The sequence below is a fragment of the Leptonotus elevatus genome, chromosome 11 (genome assembly GCF_054856555.1).
Source record: "Leptonotus elevatus isolate MCC_2025b chromosome 11, RoL_Lele_1.0, whole genome shotgun sequence".
In the NCBI taxonomy this organism is placed as follows: domain Eukaryota; kingdom Metazoa; phylum Chordata; class Actinopteri; order Syngnathiformes; family Syngnathidae; genus Leptonotus; species Leptonotus elevatus.
Window position 1 is genome coordinate 7,758,954 of NC_141249.1, and position 23,225 is coordinate 7,782,178.

At 37.6% G+C, this 23,225-nt stretch overlaps 2 protein-coding genes and 1 long non-coding RNA gene across 3 annotated transcripts in view; 2 read left to right on the top strand and 1 right to left on the bottom strand.

Annotated features, from left to right (window-relative positions):
• The window catches only part of LOC147165692 (uncharacterized), a 31,917-nt gene that overhangs the window by 7,620 nt on the left and 1,072 nt on the right, over positions 1 to 23,225 (bottom strand). The gene's annotated exons all lie outside the window — the stretch shown is intronic.
• Positions 1,624 to 3,545, top strand: LOC147165693 (GTP cyclohydrolase 1-like). Its single transcript, XM_086089402.1, is given in 7 exon segments — positions 1,624 to 1,794; positions 1,796 to 1,874; positions 2,113 to 2,182; positions 2,184 to 2,220; positions 2,298 to 2,353; positions 3,415 to 3,446; positions 3,526 to 3,545. Coding segments are annotated over 7 exon segments (465 nt in total).
• Positions 4,410 to 19,358, top strand: LOC147165694 (phosphatidylinositol 3-kinase regulatory subunit gamma-like). Its single transcript, XM_086090198.1, has 12 exons — positions 4,410 to 4,970; positions 6,716 to 7,314; positions 10,239 to 10,373; positions 10,610 to 10,712; positions 10,887 to 10,985; positions 12,558 to 12,738; positions 12,932 to 13,054; positions 13,157 to 13,296; positions 13,434 to 13,610; positions 13,816 to 13,884; positions 15,655 to 15,816; positions 15,893 to 19,358. The coding sequence occupies exons 2-12, from the start codon at positions 7,083 to 7,085 to the stop codon at positions 16,080 to 16,082; spliced, it is 1,611 nt and encodes a 536-aa protein (XP_085946324.1). The 5' UTR covers positions 4,410 to 4,970; positions 6,716 to 7,082; the 3' UTR covers positions 16,083 to 19,358.

Consider the following 23,225-nt stretch of genomic DNA (forward strand, 5'->3'; position numbering starts at 1 on the left):
GCGTTCGCACACACGTCTTGCTTTTTGGGTCGGCTTCGTTCAATGTTTCAAAACGTTGCAAAGACAATGGCCAGACACTCTCAAACCGTTTTTTCTTGTTGCCATCAAATTTTGAACATGTTTGAAAACGGTTAAGCAGCTACAAAAGCTGACATATTACGATGATGGGAATAGAAGCTCTTTATTATTGTTCTGAATTACAAACTACAACTACTTGCAGCTGAAGGCCTGTTGACGGGCATCACGGCCTCTTTTGTTCTGGTCCCGATCATGATATGATCGATGTGATATCCTGCATTCCTTCATGTGGGAATTAATGTCAGGCAACTCATCTTTATTCAGGAAGGCTTGGTTCATGGTAAACGAACCACCGCTGGTCTAATATATGTGAATAAAGTAGTGTTAATTCAGTTAACAAAAACTAAACACAAATATTTTCGTCAACACACATTTTTCACCAGATGAAAACTAGACTGGACTAAAAACCCTGGAACTAAATCAGACGAGACGAAAATGTACTTCACTTAAAAACTGGACTGAAATCTATGGACATTTTAGTTCATGAACAAAAATGAAACGAAAATTATATGATTTTGTAAAATCCTGTCCCTGCTAATCTGTCATGTCTGTGACACTGTCATGTGACACACCCCCTTTTAAATCTGCAGCAAACGAGTGCAACACGCACAAACACATTGGACAGGTAGGAGGTGGATTCACGGTGAAAGGTTAAAAAAAAAGAAGTAAATTATAGTTATAACGTAACATTAATCCAACGGCTGTAAAGTTCCAACAATAATGTTAATCCGACCGCTAACCAATGCTGGTTAATTTACTAGCTCATAGCATGGAACCATAGTAGCCACTTGTATATTGTAATTGTATTGTAATTGCAAAAAGATGAGAGCCGACCTTCCACATTTGATGTGAAATAGTTTTCGATCCGAAATGTTCAATGTAATCTGCTGACCCAAAAAATACAGGGGTTAAATGACTGACTGTCCTGCCTAAAACCACTGGTAGACTAAAACGTTGACAAATTTGTATTTATTTATTAATTTTTACTAAAACTAGACGAATACAATTATGCTTTCTTGGACTAAAATAAAGACTAAAATGCTAGATTTATAGTCGACTAAAAATGGACTAAATAAAACCAGGATGAGGTTGACTATCTATGGTTAAAAACAAACAAGCGGAATTGAAACTGGACTAAAACTGAGACAAATTTTTAAAATGTCTGATAAAATTAACACTCAAAAACAGTATACAATATATGTGTATACTGTATACATACACACATGTGAGTAATTGTACAAAGCAATGGATGTATTTTCTGCTACTTCTTCAAACTATATTCACTCAGTCAAATGCTGCTCCATGGCAAATGATTAAAAAAAACAACAACAGGAAATTGATTTCTATGCTCATTTGATTAATCAAAGCAGTAGTTTAAACATATAATGAGGTATTGCAAAAGATAATTGATGTCCATTTCCCCCCTTCATGGTTCTCTCAAGATTCCAGTCCTGTTTGGTCTTTAAAAACCAAGCAAGGGGACGTCCCATCAGAAATCAATGAGCCAACAACGAACCACTGGGACATTTTCATTGTGCGCTCAGCATGGAGATGAAAAGAGAAGTTTCCGGTTATCTGACAATGTGCGCAGAGTCTAATAAGAGTTTGTGCGAGAAAGACGAAGATTCTAACGAGACCACAGATGAAAGCCAAGTGTCTCACATAGAAAAAGCCTACAGCACGATACTGACGGAGCTTGGGGAGGACATCAGCCGAAGACGGACTTTTGCGAACGCCACTACGTGCAGCCAAAGCCATGCAGTTCCTCGCCAAAGGCTATAAAGCCACCATACAAGGTGAGTTCATCTTTTAACCTTTTTATTTTTACAAATGAATCCCAGCATTGGTAATATAGGCTGTAAAATGTTTTTCCCATTCTCAATTAGAGACTGCGGGCATATCTTCTGTTTTGGAGTTTTTGAAAGACATCTTATTTAAAGAAGCTTAGGTTGCTCTGTAATAACATAATTGCGGCCATCACAGAAGTTATTAACCTAAAATGTACGCAAAGTCACTGAGTTTGACTTTTTCCAGATATCATGAATGATGCGCTTTTTGATGAAAATCACAGCAAGATGGTGATTGTCAAGGACATTGAGCTGTTCTCTCTGCGAACATCACCTGGTTCCCTTCTTTGGCAAGGTAAAGGCTATTAGCTGATGCGGTTAATGTACAATTATCTGCATTTTAAATACTAACTCTTGGCTTCATTGTTTCAGGCTCACATCGTGTACATCCCCAACAAGGTCATTGTTGGTCTTAGCAAGCTTACAAGGTTTGTTTGGATGAGACACAAACTGATGCATCTATGCTAGCAGGAATATTTTGAATGATACAACACAAAGCAATTTACATGTTACGTATGTTAATCCAAACATTCTGTTCATCCTGCAACCTAATCCAACACAAGACAATAATAAAAAAATAACTTTTTACTGAAATACTTCATTAATAATAAATTTTAGGCGACACACCCTGGACTGGTCGTTATCAATATTAAAAATAAAAATAAATAAAATAAATATAGTTTAAAAAATTAAAATAAATAATATCGGATTAATCACATTTTAGAATTTGGATTAATCATGTTTAATAATTTACGGTAATTAAAATGGCTTTTTATCAACATTTTTTTCCCCGCCAAATTTTAAGAGCAACTGTTATGTGTTAATTATTTCGACATTTAATGTTATGAGGACATTGTCAAAAAAATTTGATACACTGCACATGCTCATCCTTATATTCTAAATGTCATACACAAACATTGACTAAATGCTTTACTTTAATGCATGCAGTTGGGTTTTTTTCTCAAACACAATCTGTGCTACTTTTAACGTAACAATCCGCTGTCAAGCTAAAGGATCATCTGCGGTCAAAATTAATAGTATGATGAATCTGCGTTAATACATGATTAATGCAATCATTTTTTTGTGATTAATCAATGAGTTAACTTTTAACTTTGACAGCACTAGGAAAAAACACTTGCTTGATCCACTTTACATTAAGGCCAGTCTCAAGAATCGACATAAAACTCCCTCCTTCCTCACGTTTCCTTTTTTTCCATCTAAGAAATTCGGGGCACTAATTCATGAGCCACCAGGCATCCCATTGTGTCTCCCTCTGTTGGTCATTAATTTTTTTGTGTTTCTTGGATGGATTGTGACTATGAAGACAAATTCCTTGTGTTTTCAAATAGTTGGCCATTAAATCTGATTCTGAAATACAAATCCATTCAACTACTGTACAGCATATTGAACATTGTGATATGAACCGGGTGTTTGAAAACTAAATTTTTTTTTCTTGGACTGAAATTATTTTTATACTGTATGACTTCAGGATTGCTGAAATGTACAGCAGGAGGCTTCAATGTATTTTTATTTATTTATTATTATTATTATTGATGTTTTTGCAATATGATGAATATCTAAAGTGTTTCTCACTCTCCAGTCCAGGGGGAGGGTGTTTGAATATTATTTGAATTTGTTTAATAAAGTGCAAATTCACACAGCTATCCTTTATTTTCTTATCTTTGCGCATTATCACTTTATACAGTAATCATTATCCAATTAAGTTCTCACTAAACACAAAAGCAAATAATTAGTGTTGTTTTCAGATTGAAACAACTACAATATTAAATGCCTGATTATACAAATAGATTGGCCACATAATTGGCTGGCCAAATATGTCCTACAATAATTTTTTTCTTAACATAGTGATGATGTCAATATACCAAAAGAGTTGATTACATTTACTTTCTGTAAGGAAAACTGCCTACAAAGTACTTCGATTTAACTAGAAACAGGCAGGTTTATATGAAAATACATGTAATTAATAACATCATATGCTTTTATCAAAATAAACTGGTTGATGTATTAAACCAATTATCCGAAAAAGCGAGAGAACCCCCCCGCAAACAAACCCTGGTGCTGGCTGGGATATCACCAAGAGGAAAAGAAACGTGGGGGCTGCGTCTCCTGTTTTGTCTACGATGACCTAACATTTTTTTAACCACTTCCTTCCACACCACTTCTTTCATTATGTTGATCTGTGAAGTGGAACGTAATGCTGGCAGAGTAGAGAGGTCAGGGGCTCCCCCTGCCTAGATACATACAGTCTAATATTAGAACATTTCCTTGATTTGTTAGCAGCATCTCTGCTGATTCCTAAGCACATGGCAACAAGCTGGCCAATAGAATTTCAGGAGCCCACTAAGCACCTCGCTCTGTATAGCAACAGTGGCATCCGTCTTTTATTTATTTATTTTAGAGCTTCTTTTTTTTTCTCTCTCTTTCCCACCGACTCATTCTCATGCTTCTGACCCCCACCGCGCTGGCACTCTATGCACTTCAACTGTGAAAAAGAGTTCCAGTCAGAAGAGAGCAGTGCTGCGTTTATCTTTAGCTTCTCTTACTTTAAAATACCAACATTTTTATAGTTCTTTAAAAGCCTTTTTTGGTTAGATTTTCTGATATACAGTCATCTGAAATGTCAGCATTTTTACCTGACACTTCAGAAAAGTTTAGTTTTCTTTATTTTCAGGCAAACAAAACAAAAAAGGGCAAAAGTCCTGGAAAAGACTTCAGCATAATGAGGACATTAATTGTCTCACTGGAGAAAAGAGACATACCCGGGAGGAATGACGTCGCTGGAAGAACTTGGGATAAACAAACACCGGGAGGAGAGGATTTTCAAAGATGGAGGATACAGGAGAAGAGGCGGTACAGGATGGGAGGATAGGAGGAGCGGAAGGACATAAGATGGCGTGAGGACCGAAGCCGGTGGTTGGTTTGATCTGAGCCACGTGTGCGTCCGGCAACGTCTCTTCGCCGCTTCACGGATGTCGACGAAACGTTTGCTTCCTCTCATGGCCGGTCTCTTCAATCCTGGACCAGGTAAGTGCGTACCCCAAGACTCTTGGCATTGCCAATGATAGCTCCTTTTTTTAAGGCAATTTGGGTATTGCCAAAAAAAAGTTGCCAATGTAAAACTTCTATATTCGTTTAGCCGTCGTAGCATCCATTCGGGGCAAAGAGGAGTATGAAGGCTTCATGCAAATATGGCGATTGTCAACCGTCCCATCTGCAGAAACGATTCGATCTTTCGTTTTTATGCGGTGGATATTAGCTACTCAGTTGCTAGAGTCATCTCAAACAAGTATTTATTTCACATTTTACCCTCACTTTTATATTATAGCAATTTTGGTAGATCTTTTCCATGGATTTACAAATGTATCAATAATGTGCAAAGTCAGCAAACAAGTCATCTTTAAAATCCATCCTAATTGCATTTCCAATCTTTGACTTGACAGCTGCTAACAGAAATTAGAATACGCAGTTAGTCGATGATAACAAGATAATCTGGAAGTTGCTTTGGGACCCATGTTTCAAATCTTTTAAGAGCAAAAAATGACGTATTCAAAACTGCGTCATGTCCACATTTCACTCGAAATATTTCTTGGTCAATTTTCAACGTATTGACGTACGATCTGCATCGGTCTATAAATTCTGATTCAACCATATGCTTCTTTTAGGAAAACAAACTACGTCACCAGTAATTTGTTATACGATATAAAGATGACGGCACTAATTAAATATAGAAAAGCAGTTATTTCATTGATTCGAATGCAGAATATATAAGACTTAATCAATGACCTGGATTAAGGTTTTTGTGTTATTTGTTTTTTTTCAGTTGGGAATCAAGTTTACATCCGTGTTCTCCCCCCCCCACCCCCCGTCTAACTCGATACATTAAGCATAATTAATATCAGTTTATCATTTTTGATGAAAACAACCCCCAAATGCAATTGTAGTTATAGTTTGTCGAAGCAATAAGAAAATCCAACACACCTCATATCTGTTTGATCCTAATTAGACAAGGTGCAGCATCATAAATTGCTGACTAATTCCAGATGCTTGCAAAAAGATTTAGTGAATTTTATTGTCTATCTAAGGAGTGGGCCATGATGGGAGGGGGGGGGGGGGGAAAGCTAGTATGTTAAATGTCCTGCAACATTAAGGCTACGTATATTGGGGATTTAAATACGGATTGAATCATTTGGTTGTTTGCATATTTTTAATGTTGTGTCGTCCTTGACGGAGTAGCAAAACAGACATTTTAATATCGCGTTATTTTGTGCAAGATTCGATGTCTTTGACTACTGCGTCACACATTATTACACATTATAAAATGTTGTTGGGTAATGAATATGGAAATAACAATTTTTATCAAAATGAACAGAAAATGTCAACGGCAAATTTCTGTAGAATTTTTGATGTGAACGACATTCCCAGTGATTTGATTCAATTGAAGGATAGCGTTTTAGATCTTAAGAGCGAAAGCGTATGCGCTTGGACTGACTGACGGACGGAGGGCGGACAGATAGATAGATAGATAGATAGATAGATAGATAGATAGATAGATAGATAGATAGATAGATAGATAGATAGATAGATAGATAGATAGATAGATAGATAGATAGATAGATAGATAGATAGATGGATAGATAGATAGATAGATAGATGGATAGATGTTCATATTCCGTAAGAGAAAATAAATAAAAATCTACAAAAGATTGCATTTCTTTTCCTAAATGAAAAAAATATAAAAGATGCTGACTATGTACTTTTCCCATTTTCAGACTGCTCATCGGTCACTTTCAAGCAGGTTCGCAGCTCAGCAACTGATATCAGGACCTAAATGAGCCACTCATTGCACCAAGCAGGCATGGAACTCAAAAAACGACTTTAAAATGCAAAGAGCCCTGGATGGAAGATCTACTGACGATGACTCCCTGCTCAAGGATGTGGTTCAACGAGGGATTCCGTCAGTGGAATGAGCACTACCTCCTGAACAAATGGCATCCATGAAATCTGCACTGTCTCCCTCTCTATCATTGGCAATGAGTGTAACTGGAAGCTGATAGCATGTGATCAACAGCACCGAGGGACCCAGCATCCTGCTGCTATACCACCTCAATTGAACCTAGCTGTATTTGTCGGGGGAAAATGGCAGATGCAGGTTTCCGGCTCTGGACAGCCGACGAGTTCCAGGCTGCTGATTTTCTGACGTCACCGTTCGCATCACTCAATCTGATGGAAGAGAAGACCAACCAAACGGGGGATGAGCCCGAAACTCATTCTGCACGTCCTCCGATAACGTCATCGCCATTCAGCCAATCGCAAGAGGAGAGCGGGATATCTTCAGCTTCATGCTCTTATCTGTCACCAGAAGATCAAGGTAAAAACAGCTGATCTATTGCGGTGTGGCAAAGCAAACTGTAAATTAGCCAGACGATTTATTAATCCTAAAACAAACGGATTCGTATTTACTGTATAAAACTGACATCTTTGTGTGTTACAAAATACTACAATTGAACCTCTAAGGTTAATCACAATCTGTTCTAGGACGCCGGACAACCTCCAATTTGTCAAATATTTTCTGCTTAAGAAAAACAAATAATCAATTCCAGGGTCAAAATGTTCTTTCCTTCTGTAGACTCCTTGTTGAGTCTGCTCCTTTCGGTAGATTAAGCAAGACGAATCACAAAAGATCCTTTGATGCTTGCTAAACGGAGGTCTCGGCGTATGCTGAGGTCTTGCGCAATGTGCTGACATCAAGCAAGATGATCAATTTCAACAATTTAGAAAAGTATTTGACCCGACAACACCTGAGGTAACATACACTGCGTGAAGGAGGAAGTATTTTGTTAAAACGGTACAGAAACAGCCATCTTCTTCTTTGGAAATAGTTGGAGAAAAATTCTAATCAGTCAAATCACAATTAGGATCCTTTGCTAGTGGAAACAAATATTCTTGCCCAAATATGACACGATTAGAATGTAATCTTTCTATTTTGTTGAAGATTACCAATGCCAGATGATGATTGACAGATGGTTTGTCGGATTCAGATCACCTGTCAAGTATTTTGTGTTTTCCGAGGACAAGTTCACGGATGGCCCTGTGAAAAACCATCTGGTTAAAATGTGTTTGTAGATTTGGAATAAACAAGATCACTGAGTGAGTAAGTAAATAAATATAAGATATAGAACTCAAGATAAATACAACTAAACATATTTGTTAGCAAACCTTGAAATTGGTTTTTGGATCAATACATTCTATGGCAAATTGTGCTACAAAATATTCCTATACGGAGCCCTTAACTATGACATTATTTTCAGATGCTAATGCTGCTAACACTGATAGGTCTGTGCTTCGGCCGTTGCATTAAAGCGATGACACTTTTGCTCTGGAACTGCCAAGACACTGGCTGAGAACCCCAGTTGGGATTGATTATGCAAATGAGCCCCACAGTTTTGAAAAAAGTTTGGAACTGCCAATATGGAGTAAAGCGTTTGGACTGGGAAAACATTCAAACGTATTTGCAAATATAATCTAAACAGCTAAGTTTGACATTTTGTTGAATGCTATTCTTTTTTAATGGGCAAAAGTGTTTTATAAAATGAATGAAGACAAAATTCTATTTATCTTTTTTTTTTTTAAATAATGAAAAGACCCCAACATGCAATTGAAGGCACATTCCCTTCCTTTAAACATGGAGAGTGAATTACAAAGTAGCATGGGTCCAGAATATTAAAAAAGAATTAAAGTAAGTTAAGTACCAGCTGTCAAACTTATTTACCAGCCTGCAGCTAGAAACTCATGCACATTGGTCATGCTAACAGCTAGCCGCTAGCCACGTACGTAGTGTCGTATCATACAATGTTAGCGTAATTAATTAGCGTTCTCTAAGGGTCCTAAATTAGCGATTGAACATGAGTTCGGGATAGCGTTGTGTTGATGTTTGTCGCAACTACAATATCAATCAAAGACACGTCGAAAAGGGAAGTCAAGCTAGCCATCACGCCACGACATGGGCAAACTTCAAAGAAAAAGTATACTACGGCTATTTGCATTGCTGTCAATGTATTGCTGTATTTGGTCAACTTTATTGTGAAGTTAGGCTTAACGTGTTACGGTGAGTATGTTTCAGCTTTCTTGACATGTTATGTCAGGACGTTATCGACTGTGAATGCGCACTTTGTTTTGTTTTTTCCTCCCCCCACCGACCAATCCGCGGACCCGATCCGTGGGGCCTGATCCGAACCGCTCAGTAGCCACCGATACAATACCAAATACTGATACCACTACTACATAAATTCCCCCCTAGCCCCAAATGACAAATACTTTTAAAGAAAGACTTAGATATTGCAATATAGTATTTCTCCTTAAAAATTTTTTTTTTTAAATAAATTAATGACAATTTTCTATTCCTTTAATTTCTCATTTCTAGTTCCTGATTGTAAAACAGCCGCAAGAGGGCTGCCGATACTGGTATCGGCCACTGTCACGAGTAAAGAGACCTTAAAGTAAGGCTGGTATTGGCACCGATACCGATACCTGTTATTGGTACTCACCCATCCCTATTTATTTGTATAGCACTAGTCACAGACACAGGGTGTCGACATAAAAGATCTACACTAAATAAATTGAATGAATAAAATAAAATAAAATAAAAAAATTAAGTATTAGTGAGTTAGGGCCTTCCTAATAATACCAAGTCATTCCTGTTATTCCTTCAACATGCTCTGGCTATAAACAGTAATTTAACGAATCTCTTTGCATGCCATCATCAAGTGTCAAAGGTGTAAACTTTCATCATCTGCTAATACCATGTGGTGGACTCTGCACACATATAAATGTCACCCGCGCAATGCCATATACCGGGGAATGAAATCATTTCTTAAATAGATCGAATACATATATGGAAAGCCTAAAGACGCACCACTTTAAAGACGCAGACACAATAAACACGCTGCAGCAGCAGCTCCAGTCTGGCAGTGTAACATGAAATCTCTGCGCAGGCAGCTGTTGTTTGTGAGGCGAGGCGAGGCGAGGCAAGGCGAGGTTGAGCTCTAAGCAACAAGGATTCTGGCCCAGTGTGCCCGAGCATTGAGGAGTGCCAGTTCTGGTATTCTAGGAAGTCAGACAGTGTCACCTGTCAGTAGACGAGTCTGGGCAGTGTCTCCCTCCTCCATGGTGATGTACTAAGCAACACAACCAGATCGCTTTCTGGAGTCCTTGTCAGTAGGACAGCAGCGATGGCATGGTTCAGATGGTGAGCAGCATGGCTGGCACTGGACCTTTCTACATTTGATGTTGCAGTGTTCTTGGAGCCAAGGATGAACAGGAATGACAGCGAGGCTCAGTCTTCGACGGCGTTTGTGCACGACCTTTCCACCATCGCAGATGCTGATAATGATGTGTTTCAAGACTTTGGAAACGTCCCCAAGGAAGACGGTACTCTCTTCAACTTGCTTAGTCAAAGGGAATCTCTGATGTGACAGTATGCATTTTAAATCGTGGATCTTGTACATCTCCAAATGGAAGTTTTCCAAAGATATGAAGTTGTTACCACGAACGTGACATACTTTTAACCAACCAGACACAAGCATGCACTAATAACATTAGGAAATATCTTTAACAAAACTATGTGGGAATGTACATTGTGAAGTTATTGACTATTTTGTGGGCAGGGATCCAACCCAATAACACCAAAGCAATGGCGGCAGCATGTGATTCCTGCTGTGAGCAAAAGCAGCTGGCTGATGCGGAGTGGTACTGGGGCAACATCTCAAGGTGCAACAGACTCTTCTCTCTTGATAGAAAACATGATCACGATAGATTTTTAATACATGCACGATGTAGAGATGGGCATTAGACAAATATCAATTCATTGTTCATATAGTAACAGACAGGCCCCCAAAATGAAAATGTGTTTACGAAATATTCCATGTTGGTGTTGTTGACCAGAGATGAAGTGAATGGAATGATGAGAAACACACCCGATGGCACATTCTTGGTCCGTGACGCCTCCAGCAAGGTCAAGGGAGAATATACGCTAACACTGAGGTAAACAATTTTTCTCTTTTGTGCTGCAGACACATTTAAGGCTTGCTTTCAATAAAAAAATGTTTTTAAAAATCCAGCTTTGGGGGTAATTGGGGGGATGGGGGAGATACAGATTTTATTTAATTTCTAATATTGCTTGTTTCTAGACACCATAGGGTTCTGAAGGACTCACTTAAAGTTGAATTGTTATAAATACTCTGACACCTTACATTACTGATGGAAAAGTGATCAGATTGAGGTTAATGCATCCTTGCAATTTTGATGGATTGATTTATAACGACGCTGCTTTCATGTCAACGTGCTCATTTTCAACAAGGAGCAGTAGGTTGGAATTTATTATATGGTTCAATCTGATGACTATTAGCTCAGGCTCAGCCACCGCACATCTTTCTGTTCCAACTGTTCATTACACATTTATTGTGTGAAGGCATTCACACGTTATGTATTCTTACACCTTCAACTTCATTATATCAGCTATTTCATTGCTCGCACTCATTTGACGGGCTACTCCTTCCACATTTTTTGAATGATTCTCACCATTCCAACTTGAACATGTTCCACAATTTCATTCAAAGTGTGCTCACATTTTTCTCATTCCAAACATTTACAGTTTTCCCAAAGGTAACCCTTTTTCAAACAAAAATTTGCCATTCATTTCTGATAGCACATTCAACATTACACATTTATATCATTCCAATTTGACTAAATTCAAAACCTTCAGCTCATTTAATTCCCCTAACAAAAGATTTTTAACATTAAAAAAAAAAAAATCATATGTACCAAATATTTCAGATTTTCTTTTTTCTCCCTAAATTTTCACCCCAAAAATTCACAAATTAACTTATTCTACATTTTCCAATTCTCCCAAACACACACACATTCATTCACTGATTCACACCATTCCAATTTCATCTCACTCCAAAAATTCATGCAATTCAGGACTACTTTCATTTTTTTTTTATGTAAACTTTTTCACCAAAATTTCACCATTAATTTCCTATGACACATTCAATTGAGCAGATTCAAATCATTCCTATTTGAAATTTAAACCATTCAGCTCATTCAATTCAATCCAACCTACTCTTTGGACCGATTTATACTGTTCCAACATTATATTGTTCATCTTATTCCAACTGCATTTTTTATGACAATTTGAAAAAAAGCCAACGGTGTGACTTTTTTGTTTTTCTCCTCTAATTTCTACATTTTGTTACTGATTCAAACAATGTTCATTGTTAAGATGTTCAATTCCAGGCGAGCGTGTATCATTTCATGACATTCAATATCATTCCTCGTCACTCAATATAATTCCAAACGATTCCACGATTTTTTATTTAGTCTCTCAGCCTTCACACACAAATTCTGCAGAAATTGCATTCCTTAGCTCTAAAATAAATTAAGAAACATTCTTTATGTTCCCTACCCACAATCAGTTAGCGAGCCATTTCTGCACCTATGGCTCTGTGAGACTTTTGTTTTAGACTTTCACAAGGTGATGAGGAGGATGAGGGGTCAGTGATATACAGTAGCAATGCTCTGTGCTGTCAATGCTTTTCCCATTGGATCTTACAGGAAAAATGGCTCCAATAGACTGATAAAGATCTTCCATCACAGCGGGACATATGGTTTCTCTGAGCCGTTGACCTTCCCTTCTGTAGTGGACCTTATTCAGTATTACCAGAACAAGTCATTGGCCCAGCACAATTCCAAACTGGACACACGGCTGTTGTTTCCTATCTCTAAATATATGCAAGTGAGTTTGTTGTTTTGTATTCTTTATCATATTGAATATGCATTTATCATCTAGTTTATTTAAAAAAAAAATTATTACACTCATACCAGGAAAAATTAATAATGTAAAGCAGCAAGAAATGCAAGTAACTGAAAATGCATTAGGGGTTTATTCATAAAAAAATGTAAAAAAAAATCATCTGTCATCTATGCAGCAAGCTGTGATGGAGCTCGACATTGATGCAGTTGGTGAACGGCTCAAAGTATTTCAGGACCAATATGAAGAGAAGAGCAAAGAGTATGACCGTCTCCATAAGGAGCTGAATCAATCATCACAGGTACAACCATACTTATTATAATCACACAAAAAGTGCAGACAAAATATGATCGAATTGCCCAGTTCAATATTGGTCTTTTTTTTTTTTCTCTCTCCAATGTAGGAACTGCAGACTAAACGGATGGCCATTGAGGCATTCAGCGAAATCATTAAGATTTTCGAGGAGGAGTGTGAAACGCAGGAACGTTACAGCAAGGAATACATCGACATGTTCTTCAAATTAGACAACACAGAGACTGACAAGTAAGGAGCCAAACACTTTTAGTTGTTACCATTCGCTTATTCAAAATGTTACATAATACAATTATAAATAAAAGCCTCTTCAATAAATCCATTTGCTATATTCTTACTAATGTTGTTATTCTCCTGCCTGCTTCCAGAATGCAGAACAACCCGGATGAGCTGCAGTCCAGAGTGGAGGAAATACATAACAGCAAAATGAAGTTGGAGGAGGAATTAAGGAGGAAGGTGCTGGCCCACACGGAGGTCGACAGGAAAATAAACCACTTGAAGCCGGACCTTTTGCACCTCAGGAGGATCCGAGATCAATATTTGTTGTAGGTTTCCATTTCTTTGATTCAGAGCTGATGTTTCTGCTTCGTTAAAATGTATACATGGCCAGTCATTTTTTGTGTGTGAAGGATTGTCTGTAATTTTTAGGGCAGTGAACTATAGTCGAGAAACTGCAGACCATACAGAATGCTACTGTTGGTACTGTCTATTCATCTAAGAGAGCTACACTAACGTTGCTTTCTATTACAGTTGGCTCTCTCAGCAAGGAACCAGGCAGAGCCAAATTGATGACTGGCTTGGGGTACGGAATGAAGAAGAGTGAGTGTCAGCATTTAGACACAAAACACATGTCAATTACCATGGTTGACAATGCTGTAAAATGTGAATTGTAAAACACAGCTCAGGATGGCAATAGTGGCATCAACCAGGTGAAATAATCGCTCAGCAAGAATGTGACTGAATCCAATGCTGAAGACGAATGTGACCCAGCATAATGAGTTCCAATGTGAAAAGTCCATTGTACAGAGAGCTCTCGGTTTACATTGTGGTTCCATTCCCACACCTTTAAAAGGAACCCTGACTGTCATGACAAGTTTGCTCTATATTCTTTATTTGGTTCTTCTTACTAACATAACTATGAGATTAATTTTTCAAAAATAATAATACATTTTGTAGAAACTTTATTTGTTATTTACGTTGCGACGCATTCAATGACGTAGAATGGCGGGTGGCTCTCTGCCGAGCAATGTGAAATGCCAACAAAGAAAGAAAGTTAAGCCTCCGTTGCGTTCCTAAAGGGACGATGGAAACTCTTGAATGGGTCTGGTGAATGACGAGAGCGCGATGTGAGGGAGGGTGACTCTCCCGATTGCATGTTGTTTCTTTAGGAACGCTACGAGGCTTATTGCTTTCTTTATAGCCGTTTGACATTGCTCGGCAGAGCAAGCCGCCATTCTACGTCATTGCGCACTGAATGTGTTGCGACGTGGATAATAATGGCGGCGTATGTCCAAATAAAGTTTATACAAAATGTGTTAAACTGGAAATTATTTTTGAAAAATTAATCTCATAGTTATGTTAGTAACAACCAAATAAATAATATAGAGCAAACTTATCATGACAGTCGGGGTTCCTTTTAAAATAATCCTAATTTGTATCCAACACATGTAGTCTCTATCACTAACGCAGAAGTAATGTTATAATTATTGTGAATATTTGTACTGTATGTTACGACGGCGTATTAGGGTCACGTATAAATATATTTTAAAATTCGCAAATTTGCCACTTTATAAAGTGGCAAATTTCGTAGTATGCTGATAGTATGTTGATAATTGTATATATTTTTTTAAAACCCACACCATTAATACTAAATAATAAATAATCAAATGAAAAAGTTCTCTATGGATAACATGTCATGCTCCACCCTACACAAAAGACGCGAGACGAGAAAAGTACGGCACTGAAAACTTGCTAAAAAAGTGCTAAAAAATTTTTGGGGGACAGTAAGGGGCAGAGCTATGTGTTGGCCGCTCTCAGGCCACCCCTAATGACCACCCATAAATCTTGTCCAGGGAAAGATTTTGATCAAAGTAATTAGTAAGTAAAGTAAGAATAATAAACACACATCCGCAGAACTCAGAATCTATCTGCCTGCATCTTGATCAAATCCATCCAAATGGTGTTACACCACCTGCGCCACAATTTAGACCTCGTCCTATCTAGTCTAAAATCGAGTCGACTTTTGGTCACCAATTTGCCATATGTGCCACAACCCATCAAAGTGTAGCGCAGTCTACCAAATTCACAAACACACAAAATTAGACTTGAAGATGAGTTCAAATTGGCCAGTCCACTGAGAAAGTTCTGGCCCTGTCTCCTGTTAAATTTCAGCTACGTATTTTGGTTAACTTTACTTAACTGTTGTACAAAACAGAAACATAATGCTGGCTCTTAACTTTCTATAAATGTATTGACGTACATTAAAAGTAAGGTGAGCAGAACACGAAAAGACAAAATGAGAAGGCTCACCACAGGTTGACTTTACAATGTTTTCTTCAACAAAACTGACTCTTCCGTTTATTTTGGTAGCCCGTACACTCTAGCAGACGACACGCACCACGAGGAGAGGACTTGGTATGTTGGAGGCATGACTCGGAAGCAGGCAGAGGAGCTTCTGGAAGGCAAACGAGATGGCACCTTCCTCATCAGAGATAGCCAAAGTCAAAAAGGATCCTTTGCCTGCTCTGTTGTGTGAGTACCTTTACATTTGGTGGCACTATTTCTAAAGCGTAAAGTTAGCGAAAGTGACAGGTGTCCTCCTGCACAGTGCGGACGGGCATGTGAAGCACTGTGTGATCAACCGGACATCCACAGGCTACGGCTTTGCGGAGCCCTACAACCTGTACTCATCGCTCAGAGAGCTGGTCCTCCACTATCAGCACACATCCCTGATCCAACACAACCAGCAGCTGAATGTAACCCTGGCCTGGCCTGCTCTCAGCCAGCAGCCCAGCTGAGAAACCACCAGCACGTCACACTGATAGCACTTTCTCAACGCTTCACTGTATGAGCACTCCAAAAAAAAAAAGAAAAAGAAAAAGAAAAAAAGTGAGGGACACCTTTAACCAGCTCAAACTGAAAAAATTATGAGTGTTTTTACAATTTCAATGGGATTTTTTTTTTTTTAAATACTGTATATCCAATTTATGTCACATCAAAATAGAAAAAAATAAATACAAATAAAACAACCATTATGATTTCCAATGTTCCAAAGCAGTTTACCGTAAATGATAAAATACAGACTTGCTTACATGTCAAGTTGATTAAGTTCTGTTTTTGGGGGCAACAATGGACAAAGAAAGAATTCAACACATTCAGCCCGAGACCGGGGATGGGCAAAAATGTTTGTGCTCAAGGGTCACATTAGATTTTTTAAATGGACAGATGGGCCAGGTCATTCTTACATGAGGTAAAAAATTTACATTTTCTGTTGATTATTTTAAATTAAAATGTGCTATTTTTAATGTATTACTTGGAATAAATCAATTACCCGATCAATAAGTTAAATAAATGAATGCATGATTATGAAATGCATTTTATGAACCAATTTCAGGCTAAAAATAATTGCTAAAATAGAAAATAAATAGTACACGACTCTTGACACTGTAAATGCTCGGTGGGTCAGATTAACCCTATAAAGCCAAATGTAACATTAAATACAAGACATTTAGAGCCCTCTATTTAATGAGGACATTGCCCCCCCCCCCCATTAAAACCCTGACTATCTGGATAATCCGTTAGAGGGCAGAGGGCCCAGCGACCTTGCAAGATCGCCCCAATTGAAAAAGGACAGACACCTATTCTTATTATTAGAGGGAAATTTTCTTTTTGATTTTTGGAGATACTAATATGTTTGATATGTCTCTTTATGGGCTTAAAGTAAAAACTAATTCCTGAGCCTGAACTTTTTCCGGGGAGCGGTGGTGCAGTGTCCAACGTGCCGATTCGTTGTTCGACCAACATACAAGCCATTAGTTACTATTCGATTTGTTGCCGTGGATGAACTGGGCATTTGGGAAAGTCATGAAATTCCCGATGACCAGTCCTCCCCAAGTGACAGGTCGTCTCTTTCATTATCCATTTATATTATGTGTAGTACTGTATAGCACTGCGGGTTGCAGTCCCCTCTCGTGCTGCAGCTATCGAATATTTTGCTAGATAATCAACTTTTTTTTCCGTTTTTTTAACTTATATTTAAATTGTGCTTAACAGCATATTATTTTCCTCTCTAGAAAGTTAGGGAGATTTTCGGCAAATCTCTCCTCGTGCATTTTGGAATGACGTTCCGTTAAATATTAAGCAACCTCCCTCTATGCCCACTCTTAAAACACATCTTTGTTCTTTGGCGTTTGACTCGGCATGAGACTCATCATTGTTTCAATGTTTTATAGTGTCTGCTATATTTTGTTATTATTTTATTTACTTACCTACTTGTGATATTTTATTGACTTATTAATTTACCCAATTAAGATAATTATGAATTTATTTGGTGTTATTTTTGTTTTACCTCTCTTTATTCCATGACTGATTTTAACTCCATGTATAGCACTTTGTATGAAATGAAGTAGTTTTTGGTCTGTGAGACATAGTGACATGACGTCAGAACCACAGTTGTGATTTACCGGCAAGCGTACAATTGAGTGAGCTCGGTTTATTTAATAGGAACGGCAACTGTATCCGGCTGTCAGCATCAAAGTGTGCAAATCATCCCGTCGATTAGACTGCCTTAGAAAAGTAGTCCGATGACTCTAGCTGCAGCCGCTAGCACCGTTAGCACGCTAACACTGTAGACGCCCTAGAGACTGGCAGCAGACACCGTGCCAGCGTAATTAAATCTTCTTTTAGTGCCCTTAATTGGTGATTGAACGTGATTTCTATATGAAGTTGTTTTGTTGACGTTGGTCGCAATTGTTAACGCCGGCAATTAGAACGGCAAACATACATTCCGCAGGACGAGTCAAGTCATCCGTTGCGCCGCGGCTCGCGACTGGCAAAACGCTTCTGGAAACAACTTCAAAATAAAAGCGTTCATTGGCATTGCGCTCCACATATTACTTGGTATAAGTTTATTTTTAAGTTGGCCTTCTCTCCGCGTTGGCGGTGTTTTGGAAATCCGGCACCGTGCCGGAGTACTTTAAGCCCCGATTACTCTTGACAGTTATAAATTGTGATCGGATGTATCAAATATGACACAAATCAAAAGTCATACATGGAAGTTGATTTTCAAAAACAATTTTTTTGCTTGTTTGTTCAAAAGGACCAATAAATACCTAAATACAAAATTTAGAAATAATTTAAATTTTCTCTCATATATTTCATGGTTCAGGCGTTATAGGGTTAAAGAACTGATTGGGCCCTACGTAGCCCACAAGCCATATTTTGCCCACCCTTGGCCTAGCCTACGATGTACTGGATTGCTTCATTCGGCTGCCATGTTAGACATTTTGTTATTTTAAAAAAATTATATTTTTTTAGCGATGCACTGATTGACTTGCTAATTCTAATTCACTCAGTGAAAACTTTTTTTCTGTAATGTAAAACAATCTTCGAGAAAATATAATTTTTTTCTGAACTTTCAAATAAAAATCAAGAATAGAAATTGATTTGTCCAAATGACAGCATCTAGTTCGAGTAATCCATTAATTGATTTTGTGTAAGTATCTAAACTATATCTAGGAATCTGTTGTAAACACATGCATGCACACGTGCGTTTCATATGTTGAATTTCGTGCATACTTGATCATGATTTTTAAAGATGAAATAACCGAGTTGAACAAAAAAAAAAGCTACATTTTCAACGTAATAGAATCTCTCTTTAGGTTATGCCTGTGTGTGGTAAACATGGAATTTATTTAATATTTTAGATATAGTGTATAAGATAAGATGTCAGATGGGGAAAAAATTACAACAACAAAAAAAAAAGCAACCTACAAATCCACTTTAAGATTATGTTTGGTCCCTGTTGCATCTTTAGTCACAAAGACGATGACGTGCTTCGTTGCAGCACAATGAGAAGAAGAATTTAAATATGAACTCATTCACTGCCATTGACGGCTATATATGTCAAAAATTCATTTGAACTATTTAGATTCGTTTAAATTTGTTCCCCACTTTTGTTAACAAGAGTATGAAAACCTAGATTTTTTTAAATTGTATTATAACAGATGTGATTAATCGTGAGTTAAATAGTGAAGTCATGCGATTAATTACGTTTAAAAATTGTAATCGCCTGGCGCCCCTCATTTTTTATAATCTTTTCTTTTTTAAGAAGATTATTAAAAATTTAACAAAACATTTTTTGTTTTTGTTTTTTAAAAAGAAAAGATTATTAAAAATTAGGGGCATCAGGCGATTAAAATTTGTAATTGTAATTAATTGCATGACTTTACTAGTTAACTCACGATTAATCACACATTTTATATCTGTTCTAAATGTACAAAAAAAATCTAGGTTTTCATACTCTTAACAAAAATTGGAAAAAAATGTTAAACTAATATAAATAGTTCAAATGAATTTTTTTTAAGTCTATAGCTGTCAATGGCAGTGAATGAGTTCAAATGAAGGAGATGAGAAGTGACCTCAAAGCAGAATAATGATTACAATGACAAAAGTAAAACAAATACAATATGAACTCAAGCTAATTGTATTGAAGTGTTTGACTGATTCCAATGCATCTGCGTCTGTCGATCCAGGTTAAAAGGTTTGGACTGGGGAAAGTAGTCCGGGAACTTGGGGATTAAAAGTGCCTTTGGTTGGTTTTGTAATGATATTTCCATTTGCACAGAAAAAGCACAACAAAAAGTCCGTTCGGTTTGTCGGAAGGTTAGCTTTTAGCTCAGCCTGGACTTCCGCTTTTGAATTTTTGCTTCTGCCGACGAGCAGAACTGAAATCCAATGACATTCATCGGTGCAGAGTTGCAGTGTTAGGATGAGTTCTTTGAAGCATTTGTGAGGTACAATCAAAATAGTGGTCCCTGATAAGGATCCTTAGTCTCTCTAAATGTGTTTACATTTCAGATCTGTCCAGGTCCTGTCAGCCCTGGACAGGTTTGCTCTTCTTGATTGTGCTCTCAGAGTGGAGGCGGATTGGTGCTCATCAAATAACAATTAATCACTCAAAATTATTTTTATAGTAAGAAACTAACACCATCAAGTATTATGTATGACCTAAATGGAAAAGGCAGTCTTAGGGGTGTGTATGTTCAGTCAATACCGTGTCATTATTGGTCTGTTGCGTTTCACCTACATTTCATGTTCTCAAGTTTTTGGGTGTTGCGACCGAGGGGAGACATTTTTTTCCTAGGACACCCTTATAATTCTCGCACAACTACCCTGTGTACCTGTAACAGGGGTCACCAAACTTTTTTGAAACGGAGAGGGGATCTTATAGATGCTACCAGTTTGAAAGGCTCATGAAATAACAAATTACATTTATTTAAACAATATGTTATTAAAAATTATTGATATTTGCGTGACGGAATAATGTAATCTATACTAATAACAACCAAGAGACTGCATACTCTCATTTGAACTATTTACTGGATGCCAGAAAGATCGAGTAAACATCTGTGGAGCATTTTCTGCTAGATAGATGCGGAAGAAGGTCTAATGTATTCAAAATGGTTTCTACTCTTATACTATCTTGGCCTGGATGGCTCAGCCTAGTCCATGTGAAACAGTGTGATGGTCTTAACTGGTGCTGTCGCTATCAAATACTCTTAGATGGATTGATCAATCTATCTATCTATCTACCTATCTATCGGATTCATTTTCATTTAGCATTTAAAAAGCGTTTTGAAATGATCACTTTGACAACATTCCTATGAAATTCTAATGTCTCATTATTGGTGATCTAAAACAGGCCAGTGTTTGTGGTGCCCATGGGTTCGATGTTGGTGACTCCTGCCATAAGAATTACTGTTATAATCCTGAAAATAAAACGAGCCAGCCTGTATTTATGCAGGGGTGTAAGAATTTTGTGATATGTCACAAGAATATGAGAGCTTTTAATTAGGGAGGAGTAATATTATTGTTTGTTTTATTGGCTGCCCCTATATGCAGGTATTACGCACTTTTTAAAATGATCCCAGAGTCCCCGTAAGTCCCCTGCCCTCAGTTTGAAAACCCCTGATCAACAGGATGTTGTGTGAATACATATGTTGAGTGCTTATATTCTTGTTTCTGTTCTACACATGATCATAAACCTAAACAGGCGACAGCGGGTGCTTGATGAAAGGAAATGCGTACGCACATCACAGGACTTGCACAGCGGCTCTAAAATGGGAAGCACAGAATTTGCACTAATGCATCTCAATTGATGTAAATGATGATGACCGTGTTCACGCGATCATGCCACGTTATCGTCGATGATGGAGCGAGCCGATTTGTGATGGTGCTAAACGCGTTGAGTGAGCGGACTCACAAACACTGTTTGTGTGCGGCATCTTAACCATGTTCATGACGGGATTTTATTATTCTATGTAGACAACTTTGTATTTGTGGGGTCTCTCTGTTCGTGTTGTGTTTCATTACTGTGTGACGGAAAGAAAGAAATCGTTCAATGCTAAAATGGTCACTTTTCCTTCTAGTAGCGATTACACTCGCCAGTGAAAGTTCAGTGGACTCGCCATATGCATGAGAAAACTTAATTTAAAAAAGGGTAGCCATTGAAATGTTCTTTGAAATACCTCTGATTTTCTTACAGGTTGAAAAAAAACAATACTCAGGCCTTCAAATTGGGTTTTGACTGATTTGACATATTGTGCAAGGTACTACTAGTTTGTGGTGTGGTTGATAAAAATGTTATGGTCAAGTTGATAGTGATCATCAGTAGTGGGAGAAGTCTAAGGAATCTGATTAATTCAACACCACTGTGAAGACAATTACATCACAAGTCAGAGAATAGTTGAGATTTTTTTCAGGGTTAGCATGAGGTTGGAAGGAGGGGGGGAATCTTTGAATGTCTTACGATTCAATTCGATTCCGATTATTTTTTTTATTTTTTTATTTTTTTGGGGGGGGGTCTGCGATTCGATTCAGAATCGATTTTCGATTATGGGCGATTTTTGGTTCAAAATTATTTTTGCTTCAATTTATAGATGTGCATGGAATCGTAATGATCTACTTTAATTAGCGAGCTACTCGCGGCACTTTTATCACACAAAAGAACGGCTCCACCGTACAAAAAAAAAACTTTTATTGGAATAACTTGATTGTGACTGTTTCCTTCTACTCTCTAATGTGGCTACAACTTAACAGTGTATCAGACCGCGTGGAACCACATTGCCCCTAAGTGGCCAAATCGAGTACAACATCAACAGCGCTCCCAATAAAGGCACACACAAACAAAAGCAAGACAGTAAAAAATGTTTAAATAAAAATGGATTTTTGGAGGGGGTTGAATTGCAAGCTTTAAGGTGTACAGCTACGCAGAGACTGTCACCACTCTAATCTCCGCCAGTCAAATGACGGTTAGTTGGTAGCTTCTAGGGGTGTTAGAAAAAATCGATTCGGCAATATATTGCGATATTCTCGAATCGATTCAATATGCGGCCGAATCGATTTTTAAAAATGAATTTTTTATGAGAACATTCAACAAAACGTCTTACTTAGGGTTAGGATTCACACATTAAGCATGGAAGAATGTTATATTAATGGAACATTAAGCCTTAATATTTGATTTCAGTGCTGTTCAAACATGAAACAGACTGAGACCTGTTTGTTAAATGCAGTGGCTCACTTATAAGCCTGAATTTTCAGATAAATAAATACATTTTCATACAAATCTTACAGTGTACATGTACAAGTTAACTGATTAGTATTTTCTAAATTTGAAAAAAAAATTCCCCGCAATAATCAATTTATAGATTCACATTGGGATTAATCGGAATCAAATGGAATCGTGACCTATAAATCGTGATGTGAATCGAATCGCCAGGCACTAGGCAATTCACACCCCTAGTAGCTTCGTTATGTTCGTTATGCGCACTTCGCTTATAGAAAAAAAGACAAATCAGGAGAATTATTTGGCAAGAAAAATACCCTGTGACTTTATATTTGGGACGATTTTGTTTCCGTTTGAGCTGTGCGTATGATCAAAT

Coding starts and splice junctions, on each gene's coding strand:
- LOC147165694 (XM_086090198.1), top strand. CDS start 7,083: ATGGCAGATGCAGGTTTCCGGCTCTGGACAGCCGACGAGTTCCAGGCT. Junction 10,986..12,557: donor GAATATACGCTAACACTGAG/GTAAACAATTTT, acceptor TGGATCTTACAG/GAAAAATGGCTCCAATAGAC. Junction 13,297..13,433: donor GACAACACAGAGACTGACAA/GTAAGGAGCCAA, acceptor GCCTGCTTCCAG/AATGCAGAACAACCCGGATG.